The sequence below is a fragment of the Haliotis rufescens genome, unplaced genomic scaffold (assembly GCF_023055435.1).
Source record: "Haliotis rufescens isolate VD_foot unplaced genomic scaffold, xgHalRufe1.0.p SCAF_19, whole genome shotgun sequence".
Classification (NCBI taxonomy): domain Eukaryota; kingdom Metazoa; phylum Mollusca; class Gastropoda; order Lepetellida; family Haliotidae; genus Haliotis; species Haliotis rufescens.
This window is the reverse complement of record NW_025963879.1, coordinates 3,353,908-3,375,729: the sequence shown is the minus strand read 5'-3', so window position 1 is coordinate 3,375,729 and position 21,822 is coordinate 3,353,908. Positions and strand designations below refer to the sequence as shown.

The window sequence follows — 21,822 nt, the reverse complement described above, 5'->3', positions numbered from 1 at the left end:
GGCCAAAACAAGAACTGGTCGGCTCGGAGTCAGTATGCTGTGTCAGTATGCACGCACGTGCATGAATGTCGCTATATAAGTGAAATAATCTTGGACGCGACGTTAAACCCAATTTCACCTCACCTCACCTCACCTTTTAGTCCTATGAGGAGCGTCGTTACCCGCACACGCGAACACATACACACACGCTCGCGTCATTCCTTATTTTGAAGCGTTCTTCTGTGTTGTTGATAGATAACAACCCCTAAGGAAGAAGACAATTTACCGCCATTAACCTATGCTGGTCGTAAGATTGGACTAAAATGGATCGGGTGGTCAGGCTCGCTGACTTCGGTGACTGCATGCGCTCATCGTGCCTCGATCACTACCTGATTTGCCTGGTCCAGACTCGGTTATTTACAGGCTGCCATGATATAGCTGGAATATTTCTCGGCGTTCAACATTAGTTACTCGCTCCCTTGCATAAAGGAAGTATGCGTTCATTTAATTTGCAGCGTGTCTTAACATTGCACAAATACGTTTGAGTTGCAAAGATTAAGCATAAAAAATAATTCACTAAGTACTCAGTCACTTTCAGATGCATTTACTCTTTTGATATGCCTGATTATTTATGCATTTGCGGAAACAAATGCGAATCCGGAGAGGTGTGGCATCACACACACACACACACACACACACACACACACACCACCCTCTTTTTCGTTTTTGGAAGCTCACACAACTCTTACATTTGAAAGTTACAAATGTGAGCGGGTATTCTAGTAAACTGTAAAGGTCTTAAACACTGTACTTGCCACATAACCATTGTCGAGTGCCAACTTTTAACGTCTTATGGTATGGCCGCCGGCAAGGGGATCTAACCACCAATCGTGTTTAATAGTGTTATATGGTTTGGCTTGGCAAATGTTGTCTATGTTGAATAATAGTATAACAGTGTTTGTTTTCCCTATACATACCGGCGAATAATACACATGGTGCCGTTTTTGTCATACAAAATGGGTGCCGTTTTGACATGATTCCGTTTCAGCCTGATCCCATATACACTCGTGACCCTCGCCAACAAGGTTTGACATGTGAATGCTGTTACGTCACTGCTCATGCACGTATATCGACTGGGGCCTTCCTGCCGTGTTCAGTGACTGCAGCAGTTGCCGTCTCCTGATTGTGTGTGCGCATCAGGGATCTTCACTATTCACTTTTACAGGCAATTCTCTGTGTGAGTACTAAGCTAAAAAAACTAATTTAGCATACTATTTGCTATACTCGAAGGCAATATTTCGTTTTTCATCAATATATGGTGTGTATATTTATTATATGAACGAGACTGGCAGCTTCTAATTTCGTTTTGACTCATGACGTATTTTCTACTTTCGCTTTGATGCATGACGTCATTTCGACTTCGCTACGACCTGTTTATTCAAGGCTGTCTCCAATTTTTTTTTATATTCTAGAGACCAAAACAAACTATTTGTTTGTTTTTCGGAATAAACCATTTCCCTTTCATTTTTTTCAGGAAAAAGAACGAGTTACTATGGGGGTTTTTTCGTTTCCTACTGTGCCTGGTAAAACTGCTTGGCGACAATACGCCTACGTCATAAAGGTCACATGAAGCAAAACAAATCTAAGCACTAGAAACATACATTTTCAAAATATGTTTTAGTCGATAATTTTGTTGGAGAAAAAAACACAGCTCATAATTTGTGCAAATAAAATACTCAGCCTCCATCTGCTTGAAAAAAATAACTCAGCCCCATTAAAGAGTCTCGCCACAATATGGCCATCCTCGTCAATACAGTGAGTGAGTGAGTGAGTGAGTGAGTTAATGTTGTTTTAAGCTGCATAAGCAATATTCAAGCTATTCACAGCTAGAAAAACAATATCAATTTCCTTTAGTCAACATTATTTAAAAGTGATGACAACGATCACTAAATCTTCAGTCCATTATCACAGTAAACAGTAAAAACTGACATTCAAAATTTAAAATCTATATTTTTTCATACAGTTTAATTCCTTTCAAATAGGCTAAAACTACGTGGTTGATAGTCAAAGGACTATGGCAAGGTATACATTGAGGGGGATCTTCTCCCTTCAATACAAAGGAATCAGTCAAATGATTTTGTCCAATATGACACCTTCGGATTGCAACTTCGTCCTGATGACATAATCGAGTAAGGGCATGATTTCCGATCAAGCGTTGTATGGCATGAAGCTTGTTTATTCCAGTTTTGCTGCCACATATGGCCAACATATTAGCAAATAGCAGGTTTTAGGTCAGTATATGGAAAATTACCTCTCAATACAGATTTCCAAAGAGCAGCTTTAGCTGCAGAATCTGCTTAAAAATTTGCTTTGATGCCAACATGACTTGGAAGCCAAGAAAAGATGATGTCATTGTCAGCCACAGACAAATTCAAATGATATTTTAAAATTTCAACCAAAAGGGGATGGTAAGTTTTGCGGTTCTTGATTGCCAGTAAGCAGGATAAGCTATCAGAAAAAAATGATAAAACTTCTCTCCTTTGGACGTTCAATAAGTTGCATGGCTAAAAGTAAAAGCCTGGCTAAAAGCCTTAGCCTCTGCCGTTAAAATGGAACTTCCACCAGTTAATCGTAATGATAGAGTACCATCATGTGTAACAGCTGCAGCTGACACCTTATCACAATGTTTGGACAGCAAGCAATATACAGGGCATACAAGCATATATACTGATGGGTCATCAATACAGAATAATTCGTAAGCAAAGCCATAATCTTTGACAGAGAGACATGACCATGAGAGACAGTATGCCTGTATCGCTAATTTATTAATAATCATTCAAATCTTCCATTTCAAAAGGCCATAACAGTTGTTGACTGTGACGGGAAATGTGCAAATTAAACATCATATACCCTTACTTGGAAACTGGCGAGCAAAAGAAACGTTACCAATCAACATTGTTTGTTCCTGAAAACAGAGCAGGAAGATACTTGTATGGTCAAAAGACATGAATTAACAACATCATTCTAAGTTACGCCATGATAATCAAGTTGTCCTAAAATGTACCCTATTTTTTTAGATGCGTCAGTTGTGAGGATGAAGGGTTTGTTTGGTCGGGATATGCAAGGATAGGGGCTGTTGTAAGGGCTTGCTTTAGCTTTTCGAATGCCAGTTAGAAATTGTTGAAGAATTCGAAAGACACATCTTTTTTAAGAAGTTGTATAGAGGGAAGGAGATGCCAGAAAGGTTTGCTACAAATTTGTGATAATACGAGACCAAATCTAAGAAATGACACACGTCATGGACATTTTTAGAGGGTGGGATCTGTGTGACTGAATCTATATTTGAATGACCGACCTGGATGCCATCTTTGCTGAAGATATGTCCTAAGTAGGTGACTAGTTGTGTCGCAAATGTACATTTTGCTTGGTTTTAAAGTGAGTCCTGCTTCTTTGATCTTTTGGAATACTGCCTTTAGGTGATTCAAATGTTCCAAAAACGTTTCAGAAAATATAATGTCGTCTACATATATTAGTATGTAACGCCAATTCATTTCTTTATTGCCTCTGGAATGGTTTGCAGAAATGCCATAGGAGCATTTTTGAGTCCGAAAGGGAGGAAATTCCATCCAAAATCACTATCGGGTGTAATTTAGGCCGACTTGTGTTTTGCATCTTGATGGAGTGGTATTTGCCAAAAGCCACTAGCACAATCCAGCACACTAAAGATATTGGCAGAGGTGGTAGTGGGGAAAATATAATCTATAATCTACGGGGAAAAAGGAAGAGCTGTCACGTTTTTTAACCATTACAATGAGAGAGTGTCATTCATAAGAACGGGCCTGAATGATATTGGCTTCAAACATTTCATGCACCTGTCTGGAACATTATTTGTTATTGGGTGCGTTTCATCTATAAAAAGGGAGTGTAATGGGTCTGGTGTCTCCTGTTTCTATTTTTGTGTTGATGTAAGTGAGCGTGTCCTAATTCTGACCAATCTAAGGCAAAACTTGATCTTTGTGATTGGAGAAATGCATTTTATTGAATACTTGGACTTTTAATATTTTTAAAATACTTTTGAGGACAACAGTCAGGGGTATTATTTTGGTGCATGGCTAGCCATGGCCGCATCCTCACCAACGATGTTGATGATGAAGTATTGCCTGTCTAACGTCTATCCAGTGTGCCTATAACGGACCATCAGCCCGGTGACTGTCATTCGGCTACAGCCCAAACTCCTTGCAATGTGGTCAAACATTGCTTGTTGATGTATCATACCAATGGCTTGTTTTTTCACTACCATTAATCTAAGCATGATATTTGTCACTGTCCAACTGTTTGGGTGTGAATGACCAGTACATCGTTCCTTTTATATCCATATCTTTGTAGGCTAGCATGCTGCAAGAGCAACAAAAGATTCACTTCAAACTCAAGTTTCACTGATCTGGGTAATGTAGCACGTGCATTACTCAGCAAACTGTTGTAGTTCAGTTTGGGCGATTGATTCCTCCAGTTGATGTGAGTACAAATATGCCAAGTTGATTGGGTATTGCTACACCATAACGCATGTAGTCTAATGGTGTCCTGCTTTGTTTCTTTTACTAGTTGGACCGACTGCCAGATGGAAAAAAAACTGTGTCAAAACAACATATACTAATTATAACCATCATATTCTCTGGATTATCAACTAATCAAATGTTACAATTGATGTATTTGAAGTGTATTTTTCTGTTGAAAGGAACCGGACATACCATTGATATGGCTGGACCAGTGGACCCTCGCCTGAGGGATAGTCTGAGTGAAGTCCCCCACTCTCTTCAACTCGACTACATCATTAACATCAAAAAGGCAAAATGTGTCTGCATATTGGACCGCATCCAATCAGAAAGATTACTGCCATGTGGGTTTGAAGAAGAACAAATCAGACGAGATAATTTCTTATCATTACTTCATTTCCACACAAATCAAAAAGAGAAAGCTTCAGAAATAAATTCTAGAGTTTGTGAAAATGTCCCAACTAATATAACAGCATTAGTGAATAAAGCCGTAATGAAAATGGCGACTGGACATGAGTATGCCTCCCAAGAAGCCATCAGAGAGCTGGATAAATTGAGAGGGCGAGATGACTACAAACAGTTACTAGCTTTAGCCACAGCAGAGCAGGCATACTGCATGTCTCGTATAGGGCCTCACCTCTATGTCCAAGCAATTGATCTTTTTGAAAATGCCATTAATGAATGTCCTGACCAGTACCTGTGGAAATTCGGTTGTGCGTTAACTTGCAGAAGATGCTTAGGGATGCCTAAATGTATTGAGAACATGACACCAGAAAGAGTTAAAGTGTTTTGTGAAAGAGCTGTACGATATCTTTCGGAAATTACTATCAACTGCAAGAAGCAACTTCTGATTGCAAAAGCGTTTGTGGAGTTGGCTGACCTATACCTCTTACTGGAGAAGCCTGCTTACCCTTTAACTCAGCAGATTGTTGACCAAGTCAATATAGAAGGTCTATCATTGACTGCAGAGCAATGCCTTGATACAGCCCTTAAAACAGTCAATGTGGCCTCTCTAGAAGATGAGATCGTTCTTGGAAGATGTGGCAAACTTTTGCTTTTTGCCAGACACCCCTCTCAATATTCTCATACTTTACAAAAATGTTTAGAGTTACTAAAGAAGGCATATGCAATCCGACCAAATTCATTCATTTGTGATCATCTAGCAAAGATATTACTCAAATTGGCAGAACAAGATTTTGGTGGAAGCGGACGTGGACGTGGACGCGGACGTGGACGTGGACGCGGACATGCACGTGGTCGTGAGAGGGGCCATCGTGGATTTAGACAGAGTGGGAATCACACAGGAGGCAATGAAATGCCATACAGAGATGTACATTATAGAAACTGGTCTACCTATCGAGAGGGTTACATTGGGGAACCTCAGGGGGCACCTTTTGCTAATTCATCACTAAATGCACAAGCTGCAGCATTTGTCCCGAAGATGCAAGGGAGCAGTGATCAACAGCTCATGTCTGACAGTGGCACAACTGATCTGACTTCTGAGATTGCACAACTCTCATTACACAACAACCATTCACCACGAAACCACCCGCGAAGAGGAGGGTCTCCTAGGAAGCTTTCGAAATTACTAAATTCTCCAAAACACGTAAAAAAATACCCTAGTCACCAATATCTTACCGAGGCTGTGCGCTATCTTCAAGAATCAATTGCTATGACGAAAGAATGCAATCTCACCGCCATCTATGACTTAGGATTAAACTATAGGCGACTTGATCAGGTGGAAACTGCAGTGGAGCAGTTTCGCAAGATCATCTCTGATCCCAATGCTTCACCTTATTCCAAGAGTACTGCCTATGAACAGATTGGCTTTTGTCTGTTGGAGATGAGTAAAGGAAGTCAATATAGTGACGTGGAGAAACTGAACTTCAGAGAGGAGAGCAAGATGATGATGACACGATGCATAGAACAGACAGCCCTTCTTGTTGCTCGGATTCCGGCAATGGGAAAAGAGGATTTCAACTCATGGCAAGCACTGCCTACTTTGAAACAGCTTCTCACGAACGAGCCCAACAAGACTGAGAGTATCCAGGAAATAGCTAGAATGTGTGCATTAGTTGGTGACCACAGAGATTCGATAGATTTCTATAAAAAACTGCTGCTATTGAAACCAGGTGAACCTACATTACTTTCTGCAGTCATTAAACAATACATGTGTTTACGTGATTTTCACAATGCCCGGTCATGTCTACAACTTCTGTTGTGTACACGTGAAGGAAAACAGATGGCCGACAAAGAACAATATTTAGTTTTCCAAGTTTATCTTGGGATTGCTAAACATCTTCTTGACTCAGAGTCAACTCCTACAAGCAAAGATGATATAAGGTCCTGTCTTCAGAGTGCTTTCACACACAGACATGGGCGCATTTCCGGTGAGGATGACGAGGGCTGGGACGTCTTTGTACTGGATGACCCCGGACAGACAGATGCTGAGGCAGCAGCCATCATGTCATGGTTTGGGGGAACGTGCGGCTTGTCTGTAACTCGGAACACTGATGACGTTCTTGGCTATGAACTTGAACTCACCGCGGAACTAAATGCAGTGAAAAAATGCAAATGTTTGGTTGTCCTGTTGGGCAAAGCAACTGCTACCAAACGACTAGAGACTCTTGTTGCTCTCTCCCGCACTTGTGATGGCTTGCATGTGATAGTTCCCATACTGACCTGTCCAAGAACAGTTTTGCCGACCTTGGAAGACAAACGTCCAGTAAAGCTATCACCAGACTTTCTGACATGTCAACGTTCTCAACAACTCATGAATATGTTTTTGTCCATTCTGAAGCTGGATTATACCGAATTTGCTTGGTTGGATGAAAACAATTAACATTGAACAACATTAAATCCATTTACAATGACATTTACCTACAGTATCCTGATTTTATCAATGTGTAGTTTTTGCTCATACGATTTACAGCTTTGTGTTCATAGTTGATGGAAAACACATAAGATTGAAAGATGCTTGAGCTGCCAAAAGATGACTGTAGACCACGCTGCCAACGAGTGTGGATATGGCTGCCTGCAAGTGTCTATGAATCGGGGACAAATTGTAACCTGTATGTTCACTTTGTGGTGTACACTTGTCTTTTAAAGGCGGCTCCATTTCATCGATTAGAAACCATCGCCAAATGCAATACAATCGACAATCCTCAAATTCACGAAGAAGGTCACAAAATACACACTTCACAGCATTGGCGATAATAAATGCACTGGTTTCATTATTCAACTAATTACCAGTAGTAAGGACCATGTCATACCAACTATAGTAACTATATTATCATACATGATGTCATTCTGTGGTCGAAATGTGTTTGAAAGTACCGGGAATATGAATTTGAATTTGTAAAAGGTAAATTCAATCTAATATATAATTGTAATTGAAGTAAATTGTAATGTTAGTATTATTTAGATCTAGGCCGAATATGCCTTTTCACAGCCATACGACTATGCATAATGTGTGCTTATACTTGATGCTTATGTATGGTTTAAAAACTCTCATCAGGGCTACCCTCGCCAGTGGGATTATCAATTGACCATTGCACTTCACATGGATATGTCACTGTGACATGCCAATATATTAAACAACACATGGAAAGTTTGCAATGTGGTCCCTGCTGAGATCACTTTTAAATATTTCTGTAGTTTTAAACTTTTAGGAAAGTAGGTTTTTCTTCTTGTGTATTTGCATCCCCATAACACCCTAGATGTCTTTCTTGCTCCCGACCTCGAGCCCCGACGTCAAGCCGCCTCCTTTAGGAGTATTTGTTTTTTGTATTCGAACCCACGATCATAGGTTTCTGGGGTGCTGAAGGGATGCAACTTCACAGCCATTTGCGGCGCCATTCGATGACTGGGCCAGCCGTGTCCGCATTACTGATTAGAAAATAGTGCCATGGTGTCACCGTGGATCATATGTCACGGTTCAGTGCCGCTATGTTCCCATTCGCCAACACTTGCCCCTTTCCGTAACCCGCATTCGTCCCGGAATAACACGAGTTTGTCAAGAATGGCTATGTTCCCCGACTTTATTTCCGGCGGCCGCTATTGTATTGTGTGTGATCATTTGGTGTTCGAGAATTAGTGGCCCACTTATTTTTCGCTCTTATAATGTAATGTTACTCTCCAACTATGTAATGACTTGATGTTTGTTGTTTCTCCCATAACAGGGCTTGATCTCCAGTCTCCAGCAGTGGTTTATTCGTAGTGGTTTATTGTTTTTGGTATTTTTTAAAAATAACCGTCAACCACATAAGAAATGTCACGTTGTTTCGAAGTGTTGATCAAGAGCTGATCGATCGTTTGTGTAACCCACCGTCAAAAACATATTTTATAGTTATATTAAAATAATCGAGGCTTATATTTCATATTTTAAGAAAATAAACACCTTAAATAATTTGTATCAAAAGACATACTCAATTTTAATGCATTAAACGATCAACATTTGCCGGACCGAACATCTCACGACCAAGATGTTTTGCAACCACCGCAGTTGTTTCCCCTTTCAACAGTTGGAGTTTATCCAGATCAATATAATTCATTCATTTTGGCCTGTAATTATTTGTTTGTTTTTTTAACTTGAAGAATTCAATTATATAAACATACTATTTCAGGCCATTTAAGAAACTTTTCTTCTTCTTTTTAAAACAACAACATTACTACATTTAAACTTGAATGTATTTAGTTTAAGTACCTAGATCTATGTATTTATATTTTTTCTTAGCTATTTTGATATCTAATAGGGAGCAGACAAAATGATGAAGATAAAGATGGTGGGCACCAATCAACCTTTTTAGGTATTGTTTTCAAAAACAATATTCTTTTTTTTTTCAATAAAGATTTACATTTTTGCATCTTAAAATATATTTGGTATATTGGATAGGATGAAATCATCTCAAAATTAATTTCATATAATCATTTTTAGGTAGAAACTCACTATCACAGCTAATTATTTTCAGAATTAACAGACGATACAGAGTATTAAAGAAATATAAAATTATGTTTGTCTCATATATATTCTTTAAACCAAAGTTGTTATTTTTATTTACCATGTTTACTGAAAAACAACAACATTTCTTTAATAATGAAACTGTTATATTATCATAGCAGTTAAAGAACCCCAATATATAATTATTCAGCATTTCTTTGGATGATAAACTGGACATATGAAGAAAAAAAAGAAATGTAATTTTTCTGTATTATTTTCTCATTACAAGGTTTTCAGTGGTTTATTTTTTCACACAATCTTATTGGCTGCCTGAGAGCGGAAAGCTATGTTGCTATTTTAACCAGAGACCTTAAATTATTCTATTGTGTTATGTGTAAATTTTCAGAATTTGGTAAGTAAAGAAAAACTCAAATTTATGGATGATGAAGAAACGACCAACATGAGGTCATCTTATAACATTTACCATTAACCTCATTTCTCAACATAAGCATTGTCAAATTTTAATTTTAATACTTTTTACAAACAATTCACATATAATCAGGTCACTAAAATATATATTTATTATGAGTCTTGTTGATGAAAAGAAGCACATGTTAAATTTTAATTACCTATGATTAGTAATTCTTAATTTCTAATCTGATAAAATAAGAAAAAAATAAAATTTGGATGTAACTGTAGCAGTAAAATAACAATGTAACATTACAAGGGTGTTACAATAATGTAAATATTGAAATGATAATTTATTGTCTACATATATTCTATGTATTTATGTTTCACACACAATAAAGTATTGTTCTTGTCAAATTCACATTGTGTCATTCACAGATATTGGAAAATTAGATAACTCATTTAGTAACATTTTTGGTGTTATGATGTTAAATATCATGGTTAAAAGAAAAATGTCCACTGAATTAGTAAAGATTTTCTTATTCTTTTTTTATAATAGAAACACATGTGCTAACTATGTTCAGGAACAAAACAAAAAAATTAAAAAAGATGACATGAAATAATCATCATTTTATATATTAAATTATTCACTGTAAATTCGTTTAAAAATATTACAATTCATTGATGGTGTTGAGAAGATTTACCTAGGAGTAACCAGCTGATCAGTTGCCTGGTTGAGGCACACTCATGATTAATCTGCCACGATTAGAACTCGGCAAAGTGTAAATCTCGTGTGTAGATTTTTCGGTAACAACGGAACACAGTGGTTAATCCTCTATCTCTCATATGTTCACCAGCATATTCTTGTATTGAAAATGTTTTCTATTTATGACTTGCAAACATTAGGGGAATTTATATCTACATTCAGATATTTATCATGTATTGATGGTTATTTTTGTACATAGCTTGTTGTGAATCTTTAATGAAACCGTTGGGTAGTTTATGTTCAGCGCTTTATTTTGATACTTACATCTCCAGTGTAGATATAGAGATATAGTAGTTTTCCCCGGGTTTAAAAACACACCTTAGCTTCGCCTAGTCTGATTGTTATGAGTTTAGTTACTAGGCTTTGTAATACTCAGTTTGTCTAGTAATCCGTGGATAACCGTCCCGTGATTTCTAAACTCTTAGTAACTAGTGTTTCCAATACTCTGTTTTCTAGTAATCTGTGGATAACCTACTTTCCCGTGATTAACTAGCTATTTGGAAACTTTAGTATATGTTGATCACTTCATTCGTATTTTATACAACCCTGATCATTGGAGCACACCTGGATATGTAGTCAACAGTTTAAAATGTGAACATCGAGAACCAGCTGACAGCATAAATACTGAAGGCGAAAATCCTTCTTATTGGAACTAATCATAACGTCATCAAAAGAAGAAAACATCTCACAGTTCAGTTTACTCAGTATGGAACTTAAATGGGAGAAGAATGAATACAATATTGCAATTAATGGAACGTATTTCTTTGCACTTATGGAATTGGCTGAATAATTTGGCCATAAATAGATTTTTCAACGGACATATTGAATATCAGAATCGAATCTCTTGTACAAATTTGGCACTCAAGCATGAAACAAGCGTTTAAAGTCACTGCTTCATTTGTCCTGAAGGCAAACATGCCACTACAGATGTCTTATGATAATAGAAAGTTGTTTTTCGCTTATACTGACCTTCTGTCAGGTGAGATAAATTAGATTTTCCTTGAGCGAAACTCTTAACACGTAGCTAATGTTCAAACTAAACAGGATTGGGTTGGCTAATCTAGTGGTTAAAGCGTTCCCCAGTGTGAAACCCCTATATTGACCCGTGAAGATCCGGGGTAGAATAGGTCTTCAGCAACCCATGCTTGTCGTAAGAGACGACTAACGGGATCGGGTGGTCAGGCTCGCTGACTTGGTTGATGCATGTCATTGCATCCCAAATGCGTGGATCGATGCTCATGATGTCAATCACTGGATTGTCTGGCCCAGACAGACCGCCGTCATATAGCTGGAATGTTGCTGAGTGTGGTGTTAAACAACAAACATCAAACCCCTGTATTCTTTACGCATCTGACCGCCTCCCCACGGTCTAGTGGATAGAGCGTCCGCCCGAAGAGCGGAAGGTCGGGCTCGATCCCCGGCCGACACATTCCAAAAGGCGTTAAAAGATGGTATTTGTTGTTCAATGCCTGGTGCTCGGTATCAAGGGGCTAAAATAAGGACCGGTACTTCTCGCGTGTTTTCGGAACTCGGCTCTGTTCTCTTCAGATCGCATCCCGTCACACTTCCTGGACACACACCTGATACCATCGGTAAGTCGGTAGCCTCGTGTCAAATACGTCAGCGGTTGTCACATTAAACAATGGTTGAAAATGGTTTGCAGCTCTGATTTGATAGCAATGTGAATTCTTGGTAAAAGCTTATAGTTCAGTTTCTTGGTAAAGGTGATCTACTTTCGCTTTCGGTGTCCTTTCATACACTCTTACAAATTGTCCTTTCATACACTGTTACAAATATATAGAGCACTATCACTCATACACTGATCGCGTTTTCATACACTGTGTTGCCAAGCTGACCATCCGCTGTAAAGCGGACACTAAGCCATCTGCTGTAAAGCAGAATGGATAAACTGGTTCCTGCTGTAAAGCGGGCAACCCTATCCTATATAATTTATAATTTGGGATGTATCCCAAGACGCCAAATGTAACTTGTAATGCGGTCCACCAGCACCCCGCAACAAGCACCGAGGTGCTTCCCCACATGTAATCTATTATTAAACATGTCACCACCTCACGAAGGTTATGACATGATAGACAATCAAATAATACATTTAGGAGATATCGTGATTAGAAATTAAACATGGCAATGGATAGTAATTACAGATAATAACCAACACAACCATTTTCATAGGAATTGCATTTTTTCATTAGCCATCTGTATAAAAAGAAGAAATTGTATTCCGCTTTAGTTCCACATTACCACTGTTATGCGCTGCTACACTTAGCAACAAATGGCGGGTATCGAGTCACTGCCATTGGCGCATTGCAGAACGGAGTAGAAATTTTAAAAAACACAAGAATTGCAGATGATTTTGCTCTTATTCAATGTCTGTCAATTAAACACATACGCTCGTAGTTGCATGCGATAGATATAATTCTATATGGTGTACTGTATTTATCAGTACTGTACTCGACAAACGAGCAATGTTTTCTCTCCAACACTGTAACTGGTCAATGTAACATTTCCCATAACGAGTTTCATTGCTATGATTTGTCCGACAATCGCAGCAACAAGCCGCATTGGTTGATAAGAGCGCCTATTCACTAAAAAAAAAATCTTCAATGGCCTTATCTAACTTCCTCTGAGGAACGGATAAACACAGAGTGTTTGTATCTATGTGAATACCTAGCTACTCCATGAACTACGAAGGTGACCGTTGTGATTTTTCGAATTTGGGTACAAATCCCGACTTGATCAAGTCTTCTTTTGTAGCCTCGCCAGACGAACGAGTACTAAGTTCCAACTGAGCTGATAAAAGACCGTCTTCTAAAAAGGTGACCACTTTCTTCCCTTCAGAACGCCGTTTCTTGACTAACTGGCGTGTAACCTTAGTTAACACATAAGGTGCTGAGTTAACACGAAAGGTAAGACTACAAACTTGAAATGTTGCTTAACACCCGAAGCATTTTTCCATGAAAAACCTAGGAATTCAGTATTGGCTTAAAAAATGTCTATATGATGATATGCTGAGTGTATATCAAATTTTATCAACCAATCGTTCACATTAATATATTCAAGTGCAATTTTCCAATCTTTACATTTGATTGACTTTTTGCTGACGTAATTGTTAACTCTGGACAAATCTAAGATCAAATTTCGTGTATGGACACAGAAGGAGGGTTAACAATGTAGGGCGGAGACTCAGACTCAATGAATAATTGTTTCTTATGCAATTCTAAAATAGCTTGGGCCTTAACAAACTCTGCATGTCTCAACGCCGACTTGTTATTTCGTAACTCCATCTTTAGAGGCCTGGAAATAAAAGGAATTTTATATCCATTGTCTATAATATTAATTATGAATTTAGACGCACCAATATTGTACCAGAATTGAATGCTAGACTTTAACCGACCCTTCACTATAATTTCTGCTGATCCCTATTCATATTCATCAAAATCATTAGTAAGGGCAATGTCATAATCATCAAGCATATTGTTTTCCGAATGTACATTATCAAAACTACACTTAACTGACAAGTCTTATCCTGCCTTAGAGGCACTGGTTACTGTGGCGTTGACACCTGTCGTCGCCCTGGTTGTACTGCCTGTACAGTAGAGACATTCCCGGATGTAGTGCGTGAACTCGCCGCAAAAATGGCACGAACCTTGTCGTGAACCCTTGACCCGAAAAAGCTGCAAGATAGGAGTGAGTATGGTTTTACGCCGCTTTTAGCAATATTGCGGCGTGGGACATAATAAATGGGCTTCACACATTGTACCCATGTCGGGAATCGAACCCGGGTCTTCGGCGTGACGAGCGAACGCTTTAACCACTAGGCTACCCGACCGTTGGAGCTTTTAAGTATTTGGTTTATTAATTTAGGTCGGTTTTTGGTATTTTTGTTTTGGAGGGCTTGTAGTCCACTAAGGGAGTCGGTGAGAATTAGGATTTTATTTTGTTTTTAGATTGTTGGTTATGCAGGGCTGAGGCCATGCCCATAAGTTCGGCCGTGAATATAGATTGGTTGTTTGAGAGTCGGTAAGATTGTGTGGATTTAACTGGTTGTGTGGTATGAAATTCGAAGCCTGTGTGGTTGGAGATCGGGTCTGAAGATCCGTCCGTGACACCAATTTGGCCAATTGTCGTGTATGTATGCAAGTGTGGTGGTTTTAGCTATGTTTGGGTCGTTTTGTTTATTTATTTGGTTAGCTAGCGTTGTGTCTATATTGGGATTTTTTTTAGTTTGGTGTTCATTGAGGACGTTTGAGGTAGTTAGTTATTCTTTGGGATATTGGGGTGAGTAAGGGGTGTTTGCGAGCTAGAGCTTGGTTTCTTGGGCTAATGTTTTGGTTAATTAGGTTTTGGATGAGAGGGTTTGATTGGGACCCGGCCCAGAAATTAAGGCTTAGATGTTCCCTGCGTAGATTTAGTGGCATTTCCCCTGTAAGGGCCTGAAGTGAGGTGTAGGAGGTGCCATGTTGGGTGCATGTAATTAGTTTAAGGGCTTGGTATTGTATTGAGTCAAGTTTTTTAGATAGAGAGTTGTTTAGGGTATTGTATATGGCGTAGTCTAGTGTTGATCTAATTAGAGCTGTATAGAGTGAGAGGAGACGAGCTGCTTTCCGCACCTTATTTATACCCGTAACATACCAAAGCTAATTACCTCCCTTAGCCATTGCATACCGCTAAGGAGAAAGCAGTTTCTGAGAAACACCACGAATATGCTGTTACGTCACTGCCTATATACGCGCATATCGACCGAGGCCTAACTGCAGTACGTGTTAAGTGACTGCGGTAGATTAGGTGGGCGTCTCCTGGTTTGTGTGAGTATCAGGGAGCCTTACTATTCTAGATCTGTGTGTGTGTGTGTGTGTGTGTGTGTGTGTGTGTGTGTGTGAATATATTTAGGTCGATATCTGGTGGTTAGATGTCAACGCCACTGACGGTGACTTTCGTTTTGACTAGAGAAATATTGTTTATTTTCGTTTTGCCGATCTGTTTATTTACGTCTCATATACGTACATACTTGAGAGTAAACAGGTTGGTTGTAACCTCTTCACATTCATTTTTGGGGGTTTTTTTGGGGGGAAAAGGAACATGTTACTAGTTGTTATCGCCTACAGCGACCAGTAAAACGACTTGGCAACACTAGGCGATCGGGTAGCCTAGTGGTTAAAGCGTTCGCTCGTCACGCCGAAGACCTGGGTTCGATTCCCGACATGGGTACAATGTGTGAAGCCCATTTCTTGAGTCCCCCGCCATGATATTGCTGGAATATTGCTAAAAGCGGTGTAAAACCTTACTCACTCACTCTTTTCAAAATGTGCCTTAGTTTAAATAATTTGGACATTTAGAAATGTTGGTTGTTGTTGGTTTGTTGTTTAACGCCGCACTCAGCAATATTCCATGACGGCGGTCTGTAAATAATCGAGTCTGGACCAGACAATCCAGTGATTGATATCATGAGCATCGATCCACGCAATTGGGATCGATGACATGCATCAACCAAGTCAGCGAGTCTGACCACCCGATCCCGTTAGTCGCCTTTTACGACAAGCATAGTCACCTTTTACGGCAAGCATGGGTTGCTGAAGACCTATTCTACCCAGGAATCTTCACGGGTCACATTTAGAAATGAAAGTTACGGAGAGCCGAAGAATAAGTAATTACTTTGTTTTGACTTAATGACCTACGTCTGTTGCTAGATAGTGTTTGTTCATAATGTATTATGGCCCATTTCAATCCTTCGGTTGACATACGCCACAACTTACAACACAGCATCTAGTTTGGGCCGAATGACTTACAGAAACACTTTGTCAAACCGACATGCACTAACCATCATATTCTCTGGATTATCAACCAATCAAATGGTACAATTGATGTATTTGAAGTGTATTTTTCTGTTGAAAGGAACCGGATATACCGTTCATATGGCTGGACCAGTGGACCCTCGCCAGAGACTGAAGGATAGTCTGAGTGAGGTCCCCAGCTCTCTTCAACTCGACTACATCATCAACATCAAAAAGGCAAAATGTGTCTGCATATTGGACCGCATCCAGTCAGAAAGATTACTGCCATGTGGGTTTGAAGAAGAACAAATCAGACGAGATAATTTCTTATCATTACTTCATTTCCACACAAATCAAAAAGAGAAAGCTTCAGAAATAAATTCTAGAGTTTGTGAAAATGTCCCAACTAATATAACAGCATTAGTGAATAAAACCATAATGAAAATGGCGACTGGACATGAGCATGCCTCCCAAGAAGCCGTCAGAGAGCTGGATAAATTGAGAGGACGAGATGACTACAAACAGTTACTAGCTGTAGCCACAGCAGAGCAGGCATACTGCATGTCTCGCATAGGGCCTCACCTCTATGTCAAAGCAATTGATCTTTATGAAAATGCTCTTAATGAATGTCCTGACCAGTACCTGTGGAAATTCGGTTGTGCGTTAACTTGCAGGAGATGCTTAGGGATGCCTAAATGTATTGAGAACATGACACCAGAAAGAGTTAAAGTGTTTTGCGAAAGAGCCGTACGATATCTTTCGGAAATTACTATCAACTGCAAGAAGCAACTTCTGATTGCAAAAGCGTTTGTGGAGTTGGGTGACCTGTACCTAAAACTGGAGAAGCCTGCTTACCCTTTAACTCAGCAGATTGTTGACCAAGTCATAATAGAAGGTCTATCATTGACTGCAGAGCAATGCCTTGATACAGCCCTTGAAACAATCAAAGAGGCCTCTCTCGAAGATGACTTCGTTCTTGGAAGATGTGGCAAACTTCTGCCTTTGGTCAGACACCACTCTCCATATCTTCAAACTTTACAAGACTGTCACGAGTTACTTAAGAAAGCATATGCAATCCGACGTACTCCATTCATTTGTGATAATCTAGCAAAGATATTACTCAAATTGGCAGAGCAGAGCTTTGGCGGTGGTGGTGATGGTGGTGGACGTGCACGTGGTCGCGGTCGTGGTCGTGGTCGTGGTCGTGGTCGTGGTCGTGGGAAGTATGGATATAGAGAGCATCGGGATCACATAGGAGGCAATGAACTGTCAAACAGAGATCAATATGATAGAAGCGGGGGCACCTGCAGAGGTGGTTACATGGGGGAACCTCAGAGTGCACTTGTCCTAAAGATGCAAGGGAGCAGTGATCAACATCTCATGTCTGACAGTGACACAACTGATCTGACTTCTGAGATTGCGGAACTCTCATTCCACAACAACCATTCACAACGAAACAACCCGCGAAGAGGAGGGTCTCCTAGGAAGCTTTCGAAATTCCTCAATTCTCCAAAACACTTAACAAAAAAACCTGGTCACCCACGTCTGACCGAGGCTGTATGCTATCTTCAAGAATCAGTTGCTATGACGAAGGAATGCAATCTCACCGCCATCTATGACTTAGGATTAAACTATAGGCGACTTGATCAGGTGGAAACTGCAGTGGAGCAGTTTCGCAAGATCATCTCTGATCCCAATGCTTCACCTTATTACAAGAGTACTGCCTATGAACAGATTGGCTTTTGTCTGTTGGAGATGAGTAAAGGAAGACAATATAGTGACGTGGAAAAACTGAACTTCAGAGAGGAGAGCAAGATGATGATGAGGCGATCCATAGAACAGACAGTCCTTCTTGTCGCTCGGATTCCCACAATGGGAAAAGAGGATTTCAACTCATGGCAAGCACTGCCTACTTTGAAACAGCTTCTCACGAACGAGCCCAACCAGCCTGAGAGTATCCAGGAAATAGCTAGAATGTGTGCATTAGTTGGTGCCCACAGAGATTCAATAGAGTTCTATAAAAAACTGCTGCTATTGAAACCAGGTGAACCTACATTACTTTCTGCAGTCATTAAACAATACATGTGTTTACGTGATTTTCACAATGCCCGGTCATGTCTACAACTTCTGTTGTGTACACGTGAAGGAAAACAGATGGCCGACAAAGAACAATATTTAGTTTACCAAGTTTATCTTGGGATTGCTAAACATCTTCTTGACTCAGAGTCAACTCCTACAAGCAAGGATGATATAAGGTCCTGTTTTCAGAGTGCTTTCACACACAGACATGGGCGCACTTCTGGTGAGGATGACGAGGGCTGGGACGTCTTTGTACTTGATGACCCCGGACAGACAGATGCTGAGGCAGCAGCCATCAAGTCATGGTTTGGGGGAACGTGCGGCTTGTCTGTAACTCGGAACACTGATGACGTTCTTGGCTATGAACTTGAATTCACCGCAGAACTAAATGTAATGAATAAAAGCAAATGTTTGGTTGTCCTGTTGGGCAAAGCGACTGCTACCAAACGACTAGAGACTCTTGTTGCTATCTCCCGCACATGTGACGGCTTGGATGTGATAGTTCCCGTACTGACCTGTCCAAGAACAGTTTTGCCGACCTTGAAAGACAAACGTCCAGTAGAGTTATCACCAGACTTTCTGACATGTCAACGTTCTCAACAACTCATGAATATGTTTTTATCTATCCTAAAGCTGAATTATGCCAAATTTGCATGGTTGGATGAAAACAATTAAACATTGAAAAACAATAAAGCCATTTGCAATGACATTTACCTACAGTATCCTGATTTTATCAATGTGTATAGTTTTCGCTCGTACATTTTGCAGCTTTGTGTTCGGTGTTGATGGTAGACGCATAAGATCGAAAGATGCTTGAGCTGTCAAAAGATGACTGTAGGCTGCGCTGTCGACGAGTGTCTGTGGATATCACTGCCAATATATGTCTGTGAATCAAGCAGCAAACAGGTGTCTATGGATATGGCTGCCAAACAGGTGACTGAAATCGGGTTGCCACAATCTGACTGTAGACGGGACTGCAAGTGGGTGTCTTTGGATCGGCCTACCAACATGTGTCTGTGAATCATGAAGCCAGTGGGCGTGTGGGGATATGGCTGCCTGCAGGTGTCTGTGGATCGGGCGGAATGGACTATGAAAGTCATCTTTCGTTCTTCTCAGGGAAATGCGGCACAGTGAGTGGGCTAGTAAATGAAATGTTGACACATTTTGCATAAAGCTATGGTCATTCACTCATAGGGATGAAACGGTAGCCGGGTACTGGAGTATGATTAGGGTAGAGCCACTCCTGGAGTACTCGTGAGCGTTATCTCCCTTGGCATACATGTGTTATACCATTTGAGAGATATGACGTATGGTCATATTGTAAAGTGTCTGGGGACAAATTGAAACCTGTATGTTCGCTTTGTGGCGTACACTTGTCTTTTAAAGGCGGCACCATTTCAACGATGAGAAACCATCGCCAAATGCAAAACAATCGACTCAAAACAATCTTCACCAAGAAGGTCACATAGAGCACACTACACGGGATTGGTGGTAATAAATGCACGTGTTTCATTATTCAACTAAAGGACCTTATCATACCAGGTGTAGTAACTATATAATCATAAGCATACATAATGACGAAAGGGGGATTCGAACCCACGATCATAGGTTTCTGGCGTGCTCAAGGGATGCAACTTCACAGCGATTTGCGGCGCCATTCGATGACTGGGCCGTGTCCGCATTACTGATTAGAAAATAGTGCCATGGTGTCACCGTGGATCACATGTCACGGTTCAGTGCCGCTATGTTCCCATTTGTCAACACTTGCCCCTTTCCGTAACCCGCATTCGTCTTGTCCCGGAATAACACGAATTGGTCACGAATGGCTATGTTCCCCGACTTTATGTCCGGCACCGCTCTGTGATCTCCGGCGGCCGCTATTGTATTGTGTGTGATCATTTGGTGTTCGAGAATTAGTGGCCCACTTATTTTTCGCTCTTATAATGTAATGTTACTCTCCAACTATGTAATGACTTGATGTATGTTGTCTCTCATATGTTCACCACCATATTCTTGTATTGAAAATGTTTTCTATTTATGACTTGCAAACATTAGGGGAATTTATATCTACATTCAGATATTTATCATGTATTTATGGTTATTTTTGTACATAGCTTGTTGTGAATCTTTAATAAAACCGTTGGGTAGTTTATGTTCAGCGCTTTATTTTGATACTTACATCTCCAGTGTAGATATAGAGTTATAGTAGTTTTCCCCGGGTTTAAAAACACACCTTAGCTTCGCCTAGTCTGGTTGTTATGAGTTTAGTTACTAGGCTTTGTAATACTCAGTTTGTCTAGTAATCCGTGGATAACCAACTGTCCCGTGATTTCTAAACTCTTAGTAACTAGTGTTTCCAATACTCTGTTTTCTAGTAATCTGTGGATAACCTACTTTCCCGTGATTAACTAGCTATTTGGAAACCGGGTCCATATCTTGTCAAAGTGTTGTTTAAGCTACCTTTTTACAGCTGTAATACAGTTTGGCTAAAACTTGATTGTATATTTGCGCAGATAGAATTACTTAGTGATCTATGTGAGCGCAGATTTTATTTAATATTTGTCAACTATTAGTACAATTAGTTGTTATTTAATAAACCTGTGAACCTGTTACCATGATTTGTTTATCACTTCATTCGTATTTTATTACACCCCTGATCATTGGAGCACACTTGGATATGTAGTCAACAGTTTAAAATGTCAACATCGAGAACCAGCTGACAGCATAAATACTGAAGGCTAAAGTACTAATTATTGGAACTAAATATAATGTCATCAAAAGAAGAAAACATGTCACAGTTCAGTTTACTCAGTGTGGAACTTTCATGGGAGAAGAATGAATACAATATTGCAATTAACGGAACGTATTTCTTTGCACTTATGGAAATTGCTGAATAATATGGCCAGAAATATATTTTTCAATATGGCTGCCATGGCGGACATATTGAATATCAGATTCGTACCTCTTGTACAAATTTGGCACTCAAGCATGAAACAAGCGTTTGAAGTCACTGCTTCATTTGTCCAGAAGGCAAACATGCCACTACAGAAGTCTTATGATTATAGAAAGTTTTTTGTGGCTTTTACTGACTTTCGGTCAGGTGAGATAAATTTGATTTTCCTTGAGCGAAACTCTTAACACGTAACTAATGTTCAAACTAAACAGGATTGGGTTGGCTAATCTAGTGGTTAAAGCGTTCCCAAGTGTGAAACCCCTGTATTGACCCGTGAAGATCCGGGGTAGAATAGGTCTTCAGCAACACATGCTTGCCCCAAAAGGCGACTATGCTTGTCGTAAGAGGCGACTAAC

The 21,822-nt window shown here is 39.8% G+C and overlaps 2 protein-coding genes across 5 annotated transcripts; both read left to right on the top strand.

The window, feature by feature from the left end:
- Positions 1-734: 734 nt before the first annotated feature.
- Positions 735-7,411, top strand: LOC124121449. 2 transcript variants are annotated; one of them, XM_046484443.2, is made up of 3 exons: positions 735-1,216; positions 4,366-4,494; positions 4,715-7,411. In XM_046484443.2, exon 3 carries the CDS (start codon positions 4,735-4,737, stop codon positions 7,372-7,374), a length of 2,640 nt encoding a protein of 879 aa, XP_046340399.2. In that variant the 5' UTR covers positions 735-1,216; positions 4,366-4,494; positions 4,715-4,734; the 3' UTR covers positions 7,375-7,411. The 2 variants fall into 2 exon arrangements, with proteins under 2 accessions (XP_046340399.2, XP_048254769.1); XM_048398812.1 differs by lacking the exon at positions 4,366-4,494.
- A 4,496-nt stretch (positions 7,412-11,907) lies between these two features.
- Positions 11,908-21,125, top strand: LOC124121461. 3 transcript variants are annotated; one of them, XM_046484463.2, is made up of 2 exons: positions 11,908-13,479; positions 16,556-21,125. In XM_046484463.2, the coding sequence occupies exon 2, from the start codon at positions 16,576-16,578 to the stop codon at positions 19,186-19,188; it is 2,613 nt and encodes an 870-aa protein (XP_046340419.2). In that variant the 5' UTR covers positions 11,908-13,479; positions 16,556-16,575; the 3' UTR covers positions 19,189-21,125. The 3 variants fall into 3 exon arrangements, with proteins under 3 accessions (XP_046340419.2, XP_048254768.1, XP_046340418.2); XM_048398811.1 differs by lacking the exon at positions 11,908-13,479 and adding an exon at positions 14,130-14,350; XM_046484462.2 differs by lacking the exon at positions 11,908-13,479 and adding an exon at positions 15,131-15,468.
- Positions 21,126-21,822: the final 697 nt, after the last annotated feature.

What these genes read in the sequence shown, in the direction of transcription:
- LOC124121461 (XM_046484463.2), top strand. Translation starts at nt 16,576, where the DNA reads ATGGCTGGACCAGTGGACCCTCGCCAGAGACTGAAGGATAGTCTGAGT.
- LOC124121449 (XM_048398812.1), top strand. Translation starts at nt 4,735, where the DNA reads ATGGCTGGACCAGTGGACCCTCGCCTGAGGGATAGTCTGAGTGAAGTC.